Source organism: Budorcas taxicolor, chromosome 3, assembly GCF_023091745.1.
Source record: "Budorcas taxicolor isolate Tak-1 chromosome 3, Takin1.1, whole genome shotgun sequence".
In the NCBI taxonomy this organism is placed as follows: Eukaryota; Metazoa; Chordata; class Mammalia; order Artiodactyla; family Bovidae; genus Budorcas; species Budorcas taxicolor.
This window is the reverse complement of record NC_068912.1, coordinates 105,786,905-105,806,943: the sequence shown is the minus strand read 5'-3', so window position 1 is coordinate 105,806,943 and position 20,039 is coordinate 105,786,905. Positions and strand designations below refer to the sequence as shown.

Below are 20,039 nucleotides of genomic sequence, written 5' to 3'. Positions count from 1 at the left end.
AATATGTTTAACATCAAAGAATACCCCAATTGGAGCAAAAGCCTCTAAATTTGGATTTTCTGACTTTCAGATTTCAAGAACGAATCATTTTTTTAAATGGTTTGACCCAGTGTTTTACAATTAGTAATTATGCTGTGTTAAAAAAACAAACTATCTATTATCAGCATTGCTTCAGAAAAGAAAGGGCATTTTATTATTTTAAAATATAGGAAGACTATAATTATAGAGAACAGTCTTTTACATTAAATTAGTTTTATGAAAATCTCCCAAATTTGTCTTTTTTTAAAAAAAATCTTTATTTTGCTTTACAATACTGTATTGGTTTTGCCATACATTGACATGAATCAGCCACGGGTGTACATGAGTTCCCAATCCTGAACCCCTCTCCCACCTCCCACCCCATATCATCTCTCTGGATCATCCCCGTGCACCAGCCCCAAGCATCCTGTATCCTGTATTGAACATAGACTGGCGATTTGTTTCTTACCTGATAGTATACATGTTTCAATGCCATTCTCCCAAATCATCCCACCCTCTCCCTCTCCCACAGTCTAAAAGTCCGTTCTATACATCTGTGTCTCTTTTGCTGTCTTGTATAGAGGGTTATCATTACCATCTTTCTAAATTCCATAAAAATGTGTTAGTATTGGTGTTTTTCTTTCTGGCTTACTTCACTCTGTATAATAGGCTCCAGTTTCATCCACCTCATTAGGCCTGATTCAAATGTATTCTTTTTAATGGCTGAGTAATGCTCCATTGTGTATATGTACTACAGCTTTCTTATCCATTCATCTGCTGATGGACATCTAGGTTGTTTCCATGTCCTGGCTATTATAACAGTGCTGCGATGAACATCGGGGTACACGTGTCTCTTTCAATTTTGGTTTCCTCGGTGTGTATGCCCAGCAGTGGGATTGCTGGGTTATAAGGCAGTTCTATTTGCAATTTTCCAAACTTGTCTTTATTTTTCTCATTTCACTGTGGGCCAGTGAAATCATCATGACAAGCCAGTGATCTGTGATTGACTTTGAGAGTCACGGATTTAAATATCCCTTTAATGAATCAGAATAAAATATAACCTTTTACTGTAGCCCTTTATATGGCTAGAAGAGGTAAAAATAAAAATGTCAATTGTCTCATTCTAGAAATAATGTTAAAGAGAGTTTTCTAGAATTAATAGGTAACCAGCTAAACATGAGGTACTTACATTTTTTGGTTTCCTAGAGAAAAATTGGCAAATGTTTTCTGTAAAGGGCCACATAATAAACATGTTAGGTGTTGTAGGCCATATGACCTCTGTCAGAACTACTCAACTCTATCAGTGCAGAAGCATCCAGAGACAATATATGGGTATGTCATCCGTGGCACTGCTAATGTTTTGGGATGCTTTGTTGTAGGTGGCTGTCCTGCTTTGTAGGATGTTTAGCAGCATCCCTGGCCACTGGATGCCAGTAGTTCCCCCTTCCACTGTGACAATCAGAAATTTCCCCAGACCTGAGAAGGGCAAGATAATTCCTAGTTGGGAACCACTGACATGAATGAATTCGTATAACTCTGCTCCAATCAACTTTATTTAAAAGAAAAGTATTGGTTTGCATTTAGCCTGAGGATTGTAATTTGCCCATTCCACTATGTAAAATGAATATATGTATAATGATTAATACTGACACTAGACTACCATTTAATGTCATATTTGTATGTTCACATATCTATGCCAAAAGTCTTGTTTCCTTATCAACCCCTTTGGTATTTTGTTGCAAAAAGGTTTTTTAAAATCACAATTGTAATGCTGTTGTGGAAGCCTAGGAATTATTTATGGAGATATTAATGTAGATTTTAGTTCAGAATGATGCTTTTTTAAAAATTATTCATCCACATTTGCTTTGGGATGTATGTCTAAAAGATAACCACCACTCTTTTAAGACTTAACTGCAATGCCATTATTACACCTAAGAAAATTAGACCATAATTCCTAATACATATTGATGTCTTTTGAAGATTGGTGGATGCTATTTTAATTGTCTTCTACTTTCCAATTGCTAAATGTATGGCATTAAATTTAAAAATGTGTTGTCTTTTGAGCGAGAAAGTATTTGAAACAGCCCTTAGAAAAACACATTTAGGGGCCCACCAAAGAGGACCAGGGAGATGGTGACTGCAGGGGCCCCAGTATGAGAGGCAGGGAAATATGAGAGGGGAAGTGGAGGAGTTGATTCATAGTACTTCACTGTCTTTATCAATACTGTATCCTTTCAAACATCAGTGGAGATTGGTCAAGTTCAGCTTCTTACTCTTAAATGGCAGTTCAGAACAGACAGTTTAACTGCCTGAACATTGTGTGATCAAAAGTAAAGCTGTTAATCCAGAATATATTCCATTATCTCTAGATATTTTATAGTAGTATATTTACCTGAAAAAAACTGGCTTCTAACTCTTAAGTCCTGATGACTTTGATGGCAGGACAGAGTGAGGGTGCTCTCTGTGCCTTATACATGTTCTTCCATGTTTCTGTGGTCTTAGATTTCCCAAGAATTTGGGTTTTTTGATTGCTTCCTTTAGTGAAAAGCATGGCCATCACTTTGCTCTATCTACAATCTGTGTCTCAGTGATCCTTAGTGGTCTTCTGGCTTAAAATAACATCTCTGTTGGTATTTTATGGTTGTATCAACTGCCAAATTCATGTCTCCAGCCAGGACCTCCATTCTGAACTCTAGCCTATTCCTGCCATTGGGCCTTTACACTAGCTGTTCCTTCAGACTTCCTACCCTTCCTCACTTTTGCTCAAATGTTACCTTTTCACTGAAGCCTGTTCTGACCATGCTACTTAGTATTACAACCTTTTCCTTGCCCCCTGACTTCTATATTCCCAAATTCCCTTTATTTGTTCTGTTCCTTCTTTGTCCATATCACATATTACATAGGTGAAGGTGAAGTCGCTCAGTCGTGTCCGACTTTTTGCGACCCCGTGGACTGTAACCTACCAGGCTTCTCCATCCATGGGATTCTCCAGGCAAGAATACTGGAGTGGATTGCCATTTCCTTCTCCAACATATTATATAACATACTAGATAATGATAATTTACACATTATGCTTATTATTTACTCATATTTTCCCTTAGGAGTATGTAAGCTCCATGAGAGCAGGGATCTGTTTTGTTTACTGGTGCATCACAAGTGCCTGGCATACAGTAGGGACTCAATAAATACTTGCTGAATTGTTTTGATTTGAACTGAATTGAACTGGGTATCTATGAGGACAATAGAGAAAGGCAATTCCTATACTTTCTCACCTAGCTTTTATAGGTGAGGAAATCTTTTTTTTTTCTTTTTTTCTAACACATTTTTTAAAAAAAATATTTCTTTTTATTCGTTTGTTTGGCTGGCCAGGTCTTAGTTGCGGCACACGGGATATTTAGTTGTGCAATGCAAACTCTTGAGTTGTGCCATGTGGGATCTAGGTCCCTAACCAGGGATCAAACCTGGGCCCCCTGCATTGAGAGGGCAGAGTCTCCGCCACTGGACCACCAGGAAAGCCCCTCCTTCTGTTCTTTACAAATACATCAGAATTTAAAAGCTTTTAAGAATGGTGAATCATAACAGATATACTTTTAAGATAGCAGGTTATTTTTTAATTAATTTGTTTAAAATGCAATTAACTAGGGCTGATTAACTATGTGAGTTTCTCTTTATTTTGTAAACATGAGTTTACATTACCACCTTTCCTCATCCCAGAAGAGACTAGAGTTTGTCCTCTGGAGAAGGACGAGTTGCACCAGAGGCAGTACCTGAAAGAGGTCAGGAAGTAACTCAAAATACAGGAAATAATCTTTTCAGTGATGACTAGATTAAAAGTCATGAACAAGTCAGAGCAGAGTAAAGGCCCTGCTCATTGAAATTATTCCTTAGATCATTCTTAACTATCTACAGTCTGCCAGAGGGCAGAAGGTTTCCTGTTTGTCTCCATCCTGAATTCCCCTCAGGGGACACCATTCGTGAGGTCTGCAGTGGCTGATAGCTTGATGGTGGGCAATTCACTGGGATGGCAGACAACATTACCTTTCTACATTATTATTATTATCTATTTAGTTTTCCCAGAATTAAGATCCAAGAAAGCAGGGACTGAGTTTTGATAACTGGTATTTCCCTAGAGCCTGTAACAATGTGTGAACAGACCTAGGGATTCAGAAGATAGTTGAATAAATGAATGAAGGACAGAGAAAGGGCTTTCGCACGGGAAGAGCTGGGCCGGTTACCTAGTCTCTTGCGACCGCTGTCAGGAAACGCGGGCGGTCCGCCTGGGCGCCCGCTGTCCAGGGTCTGGCAGTCGTGGTGGGGGCGTGCCCAGGCGCGCTCCGCGGAATTTGGGTTCCGGATTTTCAGGAGCGCCTGCCTCCCCGGAGAGGGCGGGCTCTCGCTGCTCCCGATGGGCGGAGCCGGCGGCGGGGCGTGCCGAGCCGCCGGAAGACTCGAGGGCACCGGGTTGAGAGCACTGCGGCTGCGCCGGGGGCAGCGGCCGGAACCCGCCAAGGCCTGGGCGAAGGCGAACAGGGGCGCGGGCAACGGCGCTTCGCTACTGCGGAGGAGGCGGGGCGCCGGTGGGCCTCGCCACTGCCTCCGGGCTGGCATCAAAACAGCGGCCGGCGAGCGGTAGCCTAGCCCGGGTCTGTTGGAAGCCGGTTCAGGGTTCCCTGGGCCTTGCGGGTCCCCAGAGCCCAGCTCCCGGGGGTGTGGCTGGGAAAGGACACGTTGGAGGGGCTGTGGATTTATCTGGTGCCTTAGCACCCGCCCTAGGCCGCCTCTCAGGAATTTAGAAAAGAACCCTGGTCCCGTCTGGAGGCCGATAGTCCTTTGGGCTTCAGAAGGAAGCCTGCGTGAATGTTCGGCGTTTTTTAAAAAAGTCATTGTGTTGGGTGTCGATGGGGTCTGTCTGTAAAAGGCTGGGAAAGAACAAAATCTCTTACCGGTCCTTCTTTAAAGAGACACCCTCTGGAGCTGAAAGCCGCAAGAACCGGCTCCGCCCCCCATCTCTGGTCGTACCAGCGTCCACGGCCTCTCTGGTGAGTAGGAAGCTACGCTGTCTGTGTCTGCAGTTTCTTAGGTCCGAGAGAGGCATGTCTGGAAGTAGTGAGAAGGGGCATACTCTGAATGAAGCTTCTCTGTCGCTAACCATTTCGGGAATAAGATTGGAAAGTTTCTCCACTTGGGTAACAAACCATTTTACTTTTCATATATTTGGGGACAGGATATTTTTCATATGCTCCAATACAGCTCCTTTCTCTGCATCAGTCACAGCTGAAAACAAGAAGCCAAACACCCTGCCCCACAAACTTCAAAAAGTTGGGCCAGCTCCCTTTTCAGGGAGCTAGAACTAGGATTGTTCGTGAGGCCCTAATACACTGTACTTAGTCGCTGTAGAGGCACCTGTTCAGATGCCAAGGGCTTCCAAGAAAAGTTAGGCAGTTTCCAAAATTTCCTGCCAGGAGCGGTTCTGCAATAGTTCTCATTATATTCGAAGTACTATATTTGAGATTCTTGAAACTTTAAATTCAGATCTATAATTGTTTAAAAAATAACTTTAAAAAGTAGTGTTGTGGTTGCACATTAAAGCAAAAGGTTTATAATAATGTCTGTTAAGGTACTGTATTCCCAACATTGTTACAACCCTAAGAAGTACACTTCTTATATGCATTTTCTAGATGATGAAATGGAAACTCAGAGAACTGAAGTGTCTTAGAGCTTTTAAGTGCCCGTGTCAGGATTCTAACCCAGACTGTCTGATTTCTAAGCTTGCCCTCTAAACTCCCAAGTCTGTGTGTCCAAGCAGAAGATGTATGCAGCTTGTTGTTGTTGTTCAGTTGCCAAGTCGTGTCCGACTCTTTGTGACCCCATGGACTGCAGCATGTCAAGCCTCTCTGTCCCTCACCATCTCCCAGAGTTTGCCCAAGTTCATGTCCACTGAATCAGTGAGGTCATCCAACCATCTCATCCTCTGTCGCCCTCTTCTTCTTCTACCTTCAGTCTTTCCCAGCATCAGGGTCTTTTCCAGTGAGTCGGCTGTTCGCATCAGGTGGCCAAAGTATTGGAGCTTCCAAAGAGGAAAGTCAAGGCAAGGTCTGCACATGTTTGTGTATCTTTGGTATTTGTGTGTATTTGTGCTATTTGTGAAAGTGTGTATGGAACTAGAAATTAGAGCTGCATCTAAAGCATAGATTATACTTATTTTCACATTGATACTAAATCTTTGGTTTTGCATCTTTTTCAGTTTTAAGTATGTTTCTGCAAGGTCTGGAGTTCTATCTGTATGATCAGTTTTCCGGATCCCTCCTCCCTGCCTTTTGCTCCTCTAGAAGAATATGAAGAGGCGTATACTCAGACCTGCTCAACCAGCCACCCTGCAAGCAGGCAGGACTTAATTTTAGAGAGGAAATCAGTTTCTCAGAGCTGTGAGAGTCACATCAGCCTCTAGGAGCCCCTAGGTTCTGGTGCCGCAGGCAAACGCAAGAATCCTGAGGGCAAGAGTCTGTGGTCACAGGAGGACCACGCCACTGTGAGGCATCTCAGCAGAGGCTCTGGCCGCTTTCTCACCAGAAGTGGACAAGGTCAGTCAGGAGGCATCATGCTGCAGCAGCTCCTGATCACCCTGCCTGCCGAGGCCAGCACGTGGGTGAAGCTGCACCATCCGGAGAAGGCCAAGGAGGGGGCGCCCCTGTGGGAGGATGTGACCAAGATGTTTGAAGGAGGAGGTGAGAGTAGGCTGATGGATGGGGGGATGGAGGAGGAAGAAGGGTTCTCAATCTGCTTGGGGAAAATAGGTACAAACATCATTGAAGTGGTCTCTGGGGGAGCAAATTGGGAGAGAGTAGGTCCTTGGGGCTTGTGCTTATGGCTTTGGGGAAGGAGATAGCTGTGCGAGAAAATGTTGGGCTCTTAAGCACTGGGTCCCTGCGACGTGTGCTCCATGCTGCTCCCATCTCCTGTCCTCGAATAAACACAGGACAAGAAGACAGAATTCTGGGTGCTTCCCACCAGCAGCTGTATAAGTGTGATTTACAGACATCAGAGTCAAAGGTTTCTACCCCCTTAAGCCCTCCAGTGGTTTTCCTTTATTAGTCTTAGTCTAGTCCCAAACCAATGCTTTTTCTTTCTTTTCTTCTCCCGCTAGGAGGAAGGAATGACATGCTTGGTTACTCTCACTTTACCTTGAACTGTTTTGAGTTCAGTGGGAAGCATGTCCAAGGTTACACAGTATTTGCTGGCAGGTCAGGATAGATGGATGGACAGAAGAATTAGCATAGGTCATGGGGTCTCTTAGTTCATCTTTAACACTTCAAAAGTCAGACAGGGACTTTGTTAATCATCTTGATGGATGGAAAAATGAATAATGATCTCTAATGCTAATTATTAATTGATAGAGATAGACACATACCCAGATGGAAAGAAGAGAAAGTAGCCTAAATACATTTTATGGTAAAATTCTTTTGGAAGACAAGAGACAGGAAAATTCTTCTGATTGTATTTATCAGAGAAATTTTCACAAAGCAGATAGCAATGAATTGAGCCTTAAAAGATGTCTATTGTTTTTATGGAAGAATTAGGAAAAAATACAAAAGTGGGGACCTTGAAGAGTGGTTCAGAGAATGGAGACTATTCTAGTCTAACTGAGGGTTAAGAATGTGGTCAGTGCGTGTGTCCCACAGATAAAGGGTGGTGGTTAGAGGAAACTAATGCTGGGAAGATACGCTTCAGGCAGATTGTAGAGTGCCATGAAGTCTGTGGGAAGTGTTTGGATTTTTCTTGCTTGGAAGTAGGGAACCTTTGAGGATTTCTGAACAGAGGAGTGGCCTGGTAGGTCACTGCTTTTGGACCAGCATTGACCATTGGGAAACATTATTACCCCAATCAACGCACTGGAGGTCCTCCTCATTAAGGAGACTCCCGTCTGCTCTTGAGTCGCTCTGAATGTGTTTCTTTGTGAGTGTATTCAGAGAAGGGCTGTTTTCAGCAGAACTGCAGGCAGTTTTTCTCTTTAATGGGGTAAGGTAAGATGCAAACTTTCTGGCTCTTTTTCTTCCTCAGCTCTGCTATCTCAGGATACTGATGAGACCCAGGGAGAAAGTTTAAAGGATGAATTGATCCCCAGGACCCCAACAGCAGACTCCCAGGTGGGTTGGAGTTTCCTGTCACTTTCTTGACATGCTTTTTAGTTTTTAAGATTATAATTTGCCCTTTTCTGGGGAGTTGGGTATATTGAGGCTAATGAATTTAACCAGGGAACTCAGTGCAAGTTAGTCTAATGTTCACTTGTGCCCCTTTCCAGTCAAAACTCTGTTTGGCCCCAGTAGAGAGAGAGTACATGGGATTTCTGCATTATTTCTTACAACTGCATGTAAATCTATGATTAAAATTATCTAATAAATCTATAATCTCAAAATAAAAACTTTAATCTGTACGTGGCAGTGGTTAGGTATAATGCTCTACAAATGTCAGGTTAAGTTGATTGATAGGTGTTCAGATCTACCTCCTTGATAAATTTTTGTCTACTTGTTCCACTACTTGTCACTTAGTGAAAGGAGTGTTAAAATCTCTAATTATTGTGGTTTTGTTCATATCTCCCTTCAGTTCTGTCAAGTCAAATTCTGTTATCAGGCACATATACACGTAGGATTATTGTCTTCTTAATGAGCTGACCGTTTATCATTAGGAAATGTCTCATCATATTCTTTTTCCTAAGCCCACTTTGTCTGATTTAATGTAACTTCTCCAGTGTTTTCAGTTATTGTTGGTATGGTATAGCTTTTTTCATTCTTTTAACTTATTTGTGCCTTTATATTTAAAGTGTGCCTTCTTAGATACAGCTGGGCCTTGCATGCTTAGTCTGTTAACAGTTACATAATCATTGATATGGAGCTTCCCAGGTGGCTCAGTGGGTAAGGAATCCACCTACAGGATTTCCCTGGTGGCCCAGTAGCTAAGACTCTGTGCTTCTAATGCAGGAGGCCTGGGTTTGATCCCTGGTCAGGGAACTAGATCCCAGATGCCACAACTAAAGATCCTGCATGCTACAACAAAGACCCGGTGCAGCCCCCCAAAAACCAAAACAGTCCGGCTGCAATGCAGGACACACAGGAAATATGGGTTCAGTGTGCTGGGTAGGGAAGATCCCTTGGAGGAGGGCATGGCAACTCACTCCAGTATTCTTGCCTGAAGAATCCCAAGGAAAAGAGGAGCCTGGCGGGCTATAGTCCATAGAGTCACAAAGAGTAGGACACAACTGAAGTGACTGAGCACACAGGCAGTCACTGATATGCCTGGAATTTAAGTGTATATTCTTGTCCTTTGTTTGCTGTTTGTCAAACCTATCCCTTCATTTCTTTGTTCTTCCTCTCCTGCCTTCTTTTGGATTGTGCAGTTTTTTAGTATTCTATTTTATGTCCTCTAATGACTTTTTAAGCTCTACTTTGATTTGTTTTTAGTGGTTGTCCTGGCCATTACAATATGCATTTTAAACGTGTCACAGTTGGATTACTATTATACTGTTTCACAAAGAATATGAAAATCATATTTTACTATTTACTCTTCACATTCTTTGTGTGTTGTCGTCATGCTTTTCACTTTACATGTTATATACCCCATAATACATGTCCTTATTTTTGCTTTTAACAGTAAACTGTCTCATAAGAGATTAAGAAAAAGAAAAAAAATGAGCCTTTCATATTTGCCCACCTATTTACCAGTGCAGGCTTTCCTGATGGCTCAGACAGTAAAGGATCCGCCTACAATGTAAGAGACCTGGGTTTGATCCCTGGGTTAGGAAGATCCCCTGGAGAAGGAAATGTCAACCCACTCCAGTATTCTTGCCTAGAGAATTCCAAGGACAGAGGAACCTGGTAGGCTCTAGTCCATAGGGGTCACAAAGAGTCGGACATGACTAAGTGACTTTCTTTCACTTTACCAGTTGGAGCACTTTTCAGTCCTTCGTTTAGGTTCTAAGTTTCTGACATCATTTCCCTTCAGCCTAAAGAACCTCATTTAGCATTTCCTGTAGTGTGGGTCTTTAGATGACAAATTCTCACAGCTTTGGCGATCTAGAAGTGTCTTTATATGGTCTTCCTATTAGAGGATCTTTTACTGGATATAGAATTCTAGGGTGGCTGTTTTTTTCTTTTAAGCAGTTTAAGGATGTTCCATTGTCTTTTGGGTTATATTGGTTCAGATAAAAAGTGAGCTATTTTTCTTATTCTTTCTCCAGATGTGACATGTCTTTTTGTTTATTTTATACTAACTTTTCTGGTTTTCCCGTTCTTCCTTTCCTACTTTCTTTTCACTACTTTTATAATCTTCCCTTTTATCTTTGCTCTTCAGCAGTTTTAATGATGTGCATAGACATGGTATTTGAATTTTTTTTTTTTTTTTGGTGGAGGATTTGCTGCCTTTTGCATTTATGGGTTGATTTTTTTTTTAATCCAACTTGGAAAATTTTCAGCCTTTATTTCTTCAAATATTCTTTTCTTCTCATTCTTCTCCTTCTGAGATTTTAATTACATGTATATTAGACCATGTAATACTATCCCCCCCCCCCTTTTTTTTTTCTTTTTCTCTTTTGGTGCATCCATTTGAATACTATCTATTGACCTGTGTTAAGTTTCATTGATCTTGTCTTCACTAGGGTCCATCTGATGTTAAGCCCATCCAGTGGATTTTTCAGATATTGTATTTTTCAGTTGTAGAATTGTCTTTTAGTTCTTTTTTGGCATTTCTGTCTCTCCTCAATTACCCTGGCATTTTGACCTATTACATCCATATTTTATTGTAAACTCTTCAATGTATATTTTAATAATTGCTTTAAATTTCTTGTCTACTTCTCCCAGTGACTTGGTGACCTAGGTCTTTGCTTCTTATGTTTTTATTTCTTGATTATAGGTCAGATTTTCCTCCTTCACTTGCCTAATAATTTTTTATTATGGTTCAGATATTATGTATAAAAGAACAGTGGAGGATGAAATATGCATAGATAGATCCATTTCCCCATCAGCCTGGAAGGACATTGGTACTGAGAATAACTACGATGGCTTCCAGTTTTTTAATGAAACCTCAGATGTGTGGCATCCTGGCCAAGCATCTGCAATTTCATATTGTTAGAGCAATCATTGTATTGCTGGGAGTTGCAACTTTCTACAAGTTTGCTTTGGTGAACCAAGAAAGACAAATAAAGGACAGAAGTGGCAAGGACCTAACATAAGCAGAAAAGATTAAGAAGAGATGGCAAGAATATACAGAAGAACTGTACAAAAAAGATTTAATGACCCAGATCATCGTGTTGGTGTGGTCACTCACCTAGAGCCAGACATCTTGGAGAGTGAAGTCAAGGCAGCCTTAGGAAGCATTACTACAAACAAAGCTAGTGGAGGTGATAGAATTCCAGTTGAACTGTTTCAAATCCTAAAAGATGATGCTGTTAAAGTGCTGCACTCAATATGCCAGCAAATTTGAAAAACTCAGCAATGGCCACAGGACTGGAAAAGTCAAGTTTTCATTCCAGTCCCAAAGAAAGGCCATGCCAAAGAATGTTCAAACTACTGTACAGTTGTGCTCATTTCACATGCTAGCAAGGTAATGCTCAAAATATGTTAATCTAGGCTTCAACAATATGTGAACTAAGAACTTCCAGATGTTCAAGCTGGATTTAGAAAAGGCAGAGGAACCCCGAGATCAAATTGCTAACATTTGTTGGATCATAGAAAAAGCAAGGGAATTTTAAAAAAAAATCCATTTCTGCTTCATTGACTATGCTAAAGCCTTTGACTTTCTGGATCACAACAAACTGTGGAAAATTCTGAGAGAGATGGGAATACCAGACCCCTTTACTTGTCTCCTGAAAAACCTGTATGCAGGTCAAGAAGGAACAGTTAGAACTGGACATAGAACAATGGACTGGTTCAAAATTGGGAAAGGAGTATGTCAAGGCTGTATATTGTCACCCTGCTTATTTAACTTCTATCCAGAGTACATCATGTGAGATGCTGGGCTGGATGAATCACAAGCTGAAATCAAGATTGCCAGGAGAAATATCAACAACCTCAGATATGCAGATGATACCAGCGTAATGGCAGAAAGTGAAGAGGAACTAAAGAGCCTCTTGATGAAGGTGAAAGAGGAGAGTGAAAAAGCTGGCTTAAAACTCAACATTCGAAAAACTAAGATCAGGGCATCCACTCCCATCACTTCATGGCAAATAGATGGGGGGAAAATGGAAACAGTGGCAGGTTTTATTTTCTCCTGCTCCAAAGCAGGGCTCCAAAATCACTGTGAATGGTGACTGCAGCCATGAAATTGAAAGATGCTTGCTCCTTGGAAGAAAAACTGACAAACCTAGACAGCGTATTAAAAAGCAGAGATATCACTTTATTGACAAAGGTCCATTTAGTCAAAGCTATGGTTTTTCCAGTTGTTGTGTATAGATGTGAGAGTTGGACCATAAAGAAGGCTGAGCCCCAAAGATGCTTTCAGACTGGTGCTGGAGAAGACTCTTGAGAGTCCCTTGGACAGCAAGGAGATCAAACCAGTCAATCCTAAAGGAAATCAACCCTGAATATTCATTAGAAGGACTGATGCTGAAGCTGAAGTTCCAGTACTTTGGCCGTCTGAGGCAAAGAGCCGATTTATAGAAAAGACCCTGATGCTGGAAAAGATTGAGGGCAGGAGGAGAAGGGGGCAACAGAGAATGAAATAGTTGGATGGTATCACTGACTCAATGGACATGAGTTTGAGCAAACTCTGGGATAAAGTGAACGACAGGGAAGCCTGGTGTGCTGCAGTCCATGGGGCAGCAGAGTCAGACATGACTTAGCGACTTAACAACAACAAACAACAAGAACACAGGCATATGCAGATTCTGCAGAAAGTATGGTTCTATGAAAAATTTTAAGGTAATGAGAAAGGCTGGTCTCTTTCAGAGTGCAAAGTGATTTCAGGATGTAAAAAATTTCTTTGTGTTGAGTTGCATGAAATTCATCCCTGACCTGTGTTTGTTAACTGTGAAGCATGAATATCTGGGCTATGGAATAGTTTCTCTTGATAAACAATTAATAAATGTATATATAGATAGATAGATAGATATAGTCTGTTTGTTTTGTCTGTTCTGTTTATTTGCAGAAAACTCTAAGCTTTTTCCTCTTGACTGGTGGTTAAGGTGAGGGACTGATTATTCATATTTTTCCTAGAGCTCTGGCTGAGATGCACTTTAGTTTGATTGAATTCACTGTTTTTCTTTTTTCGGTTGCATTGCATGTGGGATCTTAGCTCCTCAACCAGGGCCTGAACCCATACCCCCTGCAGCGGAAGGTACGGACCTTCCACCACCAGGGTCCTTGATTGAGTTCACTGCTGATTAACCCAACTACTAGCACCCCATGCCATCAGTGCTGAAGGGCTGATCCTTTATTATCTGTTCAGTATTTGAGCTAAGGAAGAGCTTGATCACAGTTCCAAACCATTTTGTTCATCTTGCATTAAACTCCAGCAGGGCCCCAGAATTTCAGCCCTGGAGGAATACATTGGTCTTTGTGACAGTAAGTACTGAAAGCCTCTCTCCCTGTCCCTTGGGCCCTCTGGTCTCATCTGCTTCCATGTGCCCGCCTCCAGCAATGCTGGCCACTGTCCTGCTCCTCAGACAAGCCAAGGATATGCACTCCTCAGGTCCTTTGTTCCTGCTTGGAATGCTCTCCTCTCAGATTTCCATGTGGTTCTTTCCTACTGAGTTCATGTCTCTGAATATCACCCTTTTAGGAAGACTTACCCTAACACCCTACACGAAAGACCTTCCCCATCCTCACCGTGGCTCTCCCTGGTGCCGTTATCCTGCTTCATTTTGTTTTTTTCTAAGACACGTATAATAACCATCTGTCCTTTCATATATTGTTTATGATAGTCTCCAGGGAATTACCAAACAGATCCAGAGGAGACTCCCAGTAAAACTAATTTAGAATCTCTCAGAAGACTGTCAGAACATATTGGATCTTGATGGAGGTGGTCTCAGGCTGAAAAGGAATATATTGGATATTCTAGGAACTGTTGACCTTCAAGGACGTATCTGTGGACTTCACCCAGGAGGAGTGGGGGCAGCTGGCGCCTGCTCACCGGAATCTGTACCGGGAGGTGATGCTGGAGAACTATGGGAATCTGGTCTCAGTGGGTAAGGACAGGCTGCACATACATCCAGAATCCTGCCTATTAACAGGATTAATATTTAATTTAGTATTAATAATTCCTAAATTATTAAATGCGGTAGATTGCCTGGAGCCTGGCCTTGGGTTCTGTGTTGGAGATGGATGTTGCATACCTTTGAAAATCAAGCCAGAACGTATCTGAATCTCTTCCCTTCGGGGAACACTTTACTTTGTAGAGCGAGAATAGGAAAACATGCTGTGGTGCCCCTTTCCATCTTCAGAGACCCTAAATACCTGAGGATTGAAACTACATCCCAGGGATGGTTCTTTGACCTCAGCATAAATATTCATACCCTTTTTTCACTCCATAAGCAGGTTGTCAGCTTTCCAAACCTAGTGTGATTTCCCAGTTGGAGAAAGGAGAAGAGCCATGGATGACAGAGAAAGAAGGCCCAGGAGATCCCAGTTCAGGTGAGCCAAGGCAGATGGTGCCTTTTAATATGTAGGCCAGAGTGCCTAGCATCTTCCCAGGCTGCAGAAAGGCTGAGCAGGTAGACAGGCATGCTCTGAACTAGATTTCATCCCTCTGTCTGCAGTCCTTTTCTTCATCTGACCTAGCAGAAGTCTCTGGAGTTGGAGGGAAGATAAGTCTTCTCTTCATTAAGGTTTTCCTTCTTTCTTCAATATCCTAAAGTCTACCAATTGAAAGCTGCTTTCCCCATGCTCTGAAATGTGCGTAGTAGTCTCTTCTCACAGAAAGCAGATCTCTTTTCTGGACTCTCACTGCATTCTCCAGATCTTTAATCTTCTCTCTTGCATCCTATTTCCACTTTTCATCAACTTTCATTTTACAATCTTAATTTTGATTCTCACTCTCCTTTGAACTAAAGTATCCTTATTTATTGTAACAAATGTTTTATGGAAAATCCTGCAAGAGAAATGACCATGGGATTCCTTCTCATCAAATCCAGTGATCTTTAACAATCTTCTTAAACTTCTCTTTTATTGTGAAATATTTTAGACATTCAGAAAGGCACAGAGAACATTACAATAAATTGCTATTAAGTACTTTCTACCTAGATTAAGAAATAAAACAGAATTTAAACCCCAGTACTCCCATCCTTGCTTGTGAAATAACTAACTCTTCTAACTTGAAACATTGTCATTCCTATATGTGTCTTCATATTTGTATTATATGTGTATATTCCCAAGTAATATATAACATTATTTTTTTAATTTATTTTTAATTGAAAGATAATTGTTTATAATATTGTGTTCATTTCTGCCATATATCAACATATATCAGCCATAGGTGCACATATGTCCCCTCCCTCTTGAACTTCCCTCCCACCTCCCACCCCATCCCGCCTTTCTAGGTTGTCACGGAGACCTGGTTTGAGTTCTCTGAGTAGCAAATTCCTACTGGCCATGTGTTTTACTTATAGTGGTGTATATGTTTCCATGCTTCTCTCTCCATTCATCCCACCCTCTCCTTCCCCCGACTCACTTATTTCCGTAAGTCTGTTCTCTATGTCTGCATCTCCATTGCTGCCCTGAACATAGGTTCATCAGTACCTCTTTCTAGATTCTGTATATATGTGTTAATATACAATTTTTTTTTCTCTTTCTGACTTCCTTCAGTTTGTATAATAGGCTGTAGGTTCATCTACCTCATTAGCACTGACTCACATTCCTTTTTATGGCTGAGTAATAGTCCATTGTATATATGTATTACAGCTTCTTTATCCATTCATCTGTCTATGGACATCTAGGTTGCTTCCATGTCCTAGCTATAGTAAATACTGCATCAATGAACGTTGGGGTACATGTGTCTTTTTCACTTATGGTTTTCTCAGGATATATGCCCAGTGGTGGGATTGTTGGATCATATGGTAGTTTTATTCCTAGTATTTTAAGGAATCTCCATACTGTCTTGCACAGTGGTCATATCAATTTGTATTCCCACCAACAGTGCAATAGGTTCCCTTTTCTCCACACCCTCTCCAGAATTTATTGCTTGTAAATTTTTTGATGATAGCCATTCTGACCAGTGTGAGGTATCATTGTAGTTCTGATTTGCATTTCTGTAGTAATGAGTGATATTGAGCATCTATTCATGTGTTTACTAGCCATCTGTATGCCTTCTTTGGAGAAATGTCTATTGAGGTGTTTTGCCCACTTTTTGATTGGGTTGTTTTGTTTTTCTGGTATTGAATTGCGTGAGCTGCTTGTATATTTTGGAAATTAATCCTTTGTCAGTTGTTTCATTTGATATTATTTTCTCCCATTCTGAGGGTTGTCTTTTCACCTTGTTTATAATTTCCTTTACTATGCAAAAATTTTTCAGTTTAATTAGATCCCACTTGTTTATTTTTCTTTTTATTTCTGTTACTCTAGGAGGTGGATCATAGAGGATCTTGTTGTGACTTATAGCACATGAATTACTACTTATAATACTGTTTTGCATATTCTTATTCTTTAAAAAAACTGGTATATGTACTTCTTCCACTTGCTTTTCTCATTCAACACTGTTGATATTTATCCATATTATTCATTCATATTTATCCATATCATTCATTTCCATTGAGTTAATAAAGCACAATTTATCCATTTTCCTGTTGATAGAAATTTAGAGGTTTCTAAATTTGGGGGTTACAGAGATACTGCAATAAAACTTTGTATATGTAACTTCTTGTGTAAGTATTTCTCTGAGATATTTGATAGAAGCAGACTTGTTGGGTCATAGAGCAGATACGCCTTTATGTTTCAGGAAATTTTTCCTCAAAGAAGTTGCACCAGTTGGTACTCCCATCTGAGAGTTTTGAGAGGTTCCAGAACTCAGCATCTTTGTCAACACTTGGCGTTGTTAAACTTTCACGTTTTTATAAATTCAGTGGTTGAATATGATGTCTTGTGTTTTTAATTTTCATGATTACTAATAAGAGGGAGCATGTTTTTCATGTTTGTTAGCCATCCTTCCAGGATTTCTTTTCTGCATGGCAGTCAGACACTTTACTGTCTGAGCCACCAGGGAAACCCTTCTGTAAATTACCTGTTTATATCCTTTGCAAATCTTTCTATTATTTTTTCCTTATTGATTTATAGAAAAAATATATATTATTTTATATCTTTAAAATTTTATTTTCCATGTTTAGGTTTAAATCTGTATATATTTTATATATAGTGTGAGGTGAGGCTCTAGTTTAACTTTTTACATGTGGATAATAAGCCCAAGAACCATTTATTGAATAGTTTAGGCTACTTGGTCACCTGCCAAGTTTCTTTATATGCCTGAGTCTATTTCTGGGCTCTATCTGTTCTATTCCATTTTTCTATCTCTAATGTCAGACTGTCTTAATTACTGTATTTCATAGTGAGATTTAATATCTTGTTCTTCAAAATTGTCCTGGCTATTGTTAGCCCCTTGCTTTTCCATATGAATTATATTTACATGCACACAAATTCTCTTGGTGGTATTTTGATTGGAATATATTGAATCTATAGATCAATTTAGGGGGGAATTAATGTTATGATATTGAGTCCAATTGTCCAGGAACATGGTATATTGTTCCACTTATTGATATTTTCTAATTTTTTAAAATAAATTTTCAGGATTTCCCCCCATAAAAGTCTTGTATACATTACACATCTTTTGTCAGATTCATCCTGAAGGACATACATTTTATTGCTATTCTGTTTTTTTATTTTTTAGCCACACTGCATATCTTTTGGGATTTTAGCTCCTTGATGAAGCACTGAAGCTTTGAAGCATTGCCTCTCACCCTCAGCTGTGAAAGCTTGCAGTCCTAATCACTGGACTGCCAGGGAATTCCCTCAAACCTATTTTCTGAACTAGCTGGAGTAGGAAGAGGGAAATCTTTTTATCTTTCTGAGAATGTTTTCCAAAAATAGTTATCAGTTAAAAAGACACTGTTAAGACATAGCCCTGAAATATCATTTTTTAGTTTTAATAGAAAGAAGATTAAAATGTTCAAATTTTTATTCTGTATATAAAATCACACATTGACCTTGTTCATTGTGTCTTAATTTCCCATTACCTCTCCAGGCTACATAACCATATTTATATACACTCAGAATTTCATGGAACTTCCATGGTACTCCAGTGGTTAAGACTGCATGCTCCCAATGCAGGGGGCACAGGTTGGATCTCTGGTCAGGCCTCATGCAAAAAATAAATATACTCAAAATTTCATGTACTTCATATGTATTGTTATCTAAATCTGTATTCCATACTCAGGATAATAATTGACTTTTAAAAGCATAATGAATATGAGTTATTTGCATTTTTCCCATTTCTTTCAGACTTGGAGAGTAAAACGGAAACCAGTGCCTCAAATGCAAAATACATTTTACAAAAACAGTTATATCATGGCATGATGATGGAAAGGTTAATGAGAGATGATGTCATTTATTCCACATTGAAGAAAGTCTCAAAATATGATGATGAGTTAGAAAAGCACCAGGATCACCATGGAAGAAATGTGAGACAAACCATTATGATCCATAAGAAGAGAAGCCAAGAAACTTACAAATTTGGCAAAAATATCGTTAGTTCAAATGTTGTTATAGAACAGAGGCTCCGTAAGTGTGACACACCTAGAAGGAGAAACAAATGCAAATCAGATTTGATTAATCATCCAACAAGTTACGTAAGAGTAAAAACCTATGAATGTAATATATGTGAAAAGGCCTTCAAACAACCCATTCACCTTACTGAACACATGAGAATTCATACTGGTGAGAAACCTTTCAGATGTAAAGAATGTGGTAGGGCCTTCAGTCAAAGTGCATCCCTTACCACACACCAGAGAATCCATACTGGTGAGAAGCCCTTTGAATGTGAAGAATGTGGCAAAGCCTTCAGACATCGCTCGTCTCTTAATCAGCATCATAGAACCCACACTGGGGAGAAACCCTTCATATGTGATAAATGTCAGAAAGCTTTCAGCCAGAACATTAGCTTGATCCAGCATTTGAGAACTCATTCTGGAGAGAAACCCTTTACGTGCAATGAATGTGGGAAAACCTTTAGACAGATTAGACACCTTAGTGAACATATAAGAATTCATACTGGGGAGAAGCCCTATGCATGCACTGCATGTTGTAAAACCTTTAGTCATAGAGCTTATCTGACGCATCACCAGAGAATCCATACTGGGGAGAGACCCTACAAATGTAAAGAATGTGGGAAAGCCTTTAGGCAGAGGATACACCTTAGCAACCATAAAACTGTTCATACAGGAGTGAAAGCATATGAATGCAACCGCTGTGGAAAAGCATACAGGCATGATTCATCCTTTAAGAAACATCAGAGGCATCACACAGGAGAAAAACCTTATGAATGTAATGAATGTGGAAAAGCCTTCAGCTATAATTCATCACTTACTCGACACCATGAAATACACAAGAGAAATGTCTTCCAAAATCATATCTGAAAACAGATTATGTACCATGAGAACAAAAGCTAAGTCTAAACCAGTAGCTCTGTGCTTTGAATTTTAGGACTCTAAATTTGAGAAATTGACATAATGATGCCAACTTCTAGTTTTGCTCATTGTGTAAATAAACACTACATTGATAACTACTATTTACTAATACCTCCACACAAAGTTACTTAATCGAGAATAAAAGATGGCCCTTCAAATTAAATTCAACAATATAGAAAATTTTGTACATCATTATTTTTATAATTTCATGGTAGATTAATAAATTATTTTTCTTGGGCATTCACAGATACAGACCAGCATTTGGAAACTGCTGTTTAAAACATCACCACCACCCCTAATTTTTTAATTAAAATTTTATTTTTTTTAATGGGGAAACTCTTCACATGGCATAAATTTCAAAAGGTGT

At 40.1% G+C, this 20,039-nt stretch overlaps 1 protein-coding gene across 4 annotated transcripts; it reads left to right on the top strand.

Annotated features, from left to right (window-relative positions):
- Positions 1-4,535: 4,535 nt before the first annotated feature.
- Positions 4,536-19,778, top strand: ZFP69 (ZFP69 zinc finger protein). 4 transcript variants are annotated; one of them, XM_052637404.1, is made up of 8 exons: positions 4,536-4,661; positions 4,978-5,057; positions 6,019-6,111; positions 6,263-6,743; positions 8,077-8,162; positions 14,065-14,191; positions 14,538-14,636; positions 18,489-19,778. In XM_052637404.1, exons 4-8 carry the CDS (start codon positions 6,617-6,619, stop codon positions 19,619-19,621), a joined length of 1,572 nt encoding a protein of 523 aa, XP_052493364.1. In that variant the 5' UTR covers positions 4,536-4,661; positions 4,978-5,057; positions 6,019-6,111; positions 6,263-6,616; the 3' UTR covers positions 19,622-19,778. The 4 variants fall into 4 exon arrangements, with proteins under 4 accessions (XP_052493364.1, XP_052493366.1, XP_052493363.1 ...); XM_052637406.1 differs by lacking the exon at positions 4,536-4,661 and having other exon boundaries at positions 4,779-5,057; positions 14,541-14,636; XM_052637403.1 differs by lacking the exon at positions 4,536-4,661 and having other exon boundaries at positions 4,779-5,057.
- The last annotated feature ends 261 nt before the right edge of the window (positions 19,779-20,039 follow it).

Excerpts from the sequence above, each read along its gene's own strand:
- ZFP69 (XM_052637404.1), top strand. The coding sequence starts at position 6,617 with ATGCTGCAGCAGCTCCTGATCACCCTGCCTGCCGAGGCCAGCACGTGG. Across the intron at positions 8,163-14,064 it reads CCCCAACAGCAGACTCCCAG|GAACTGTTGACCTTCAAGGA; the intron begins GTGGGTTGGAGT and ends TGGATATTCTAG. Across the intron at positions 14,192-14,537 it reads TGGGAATCTGGTCTCAGTGG|CAGGTTGTCAGCTTTCCAAA; the intron begins GTAAGGACAGGC and ends TCACTCCATAAG.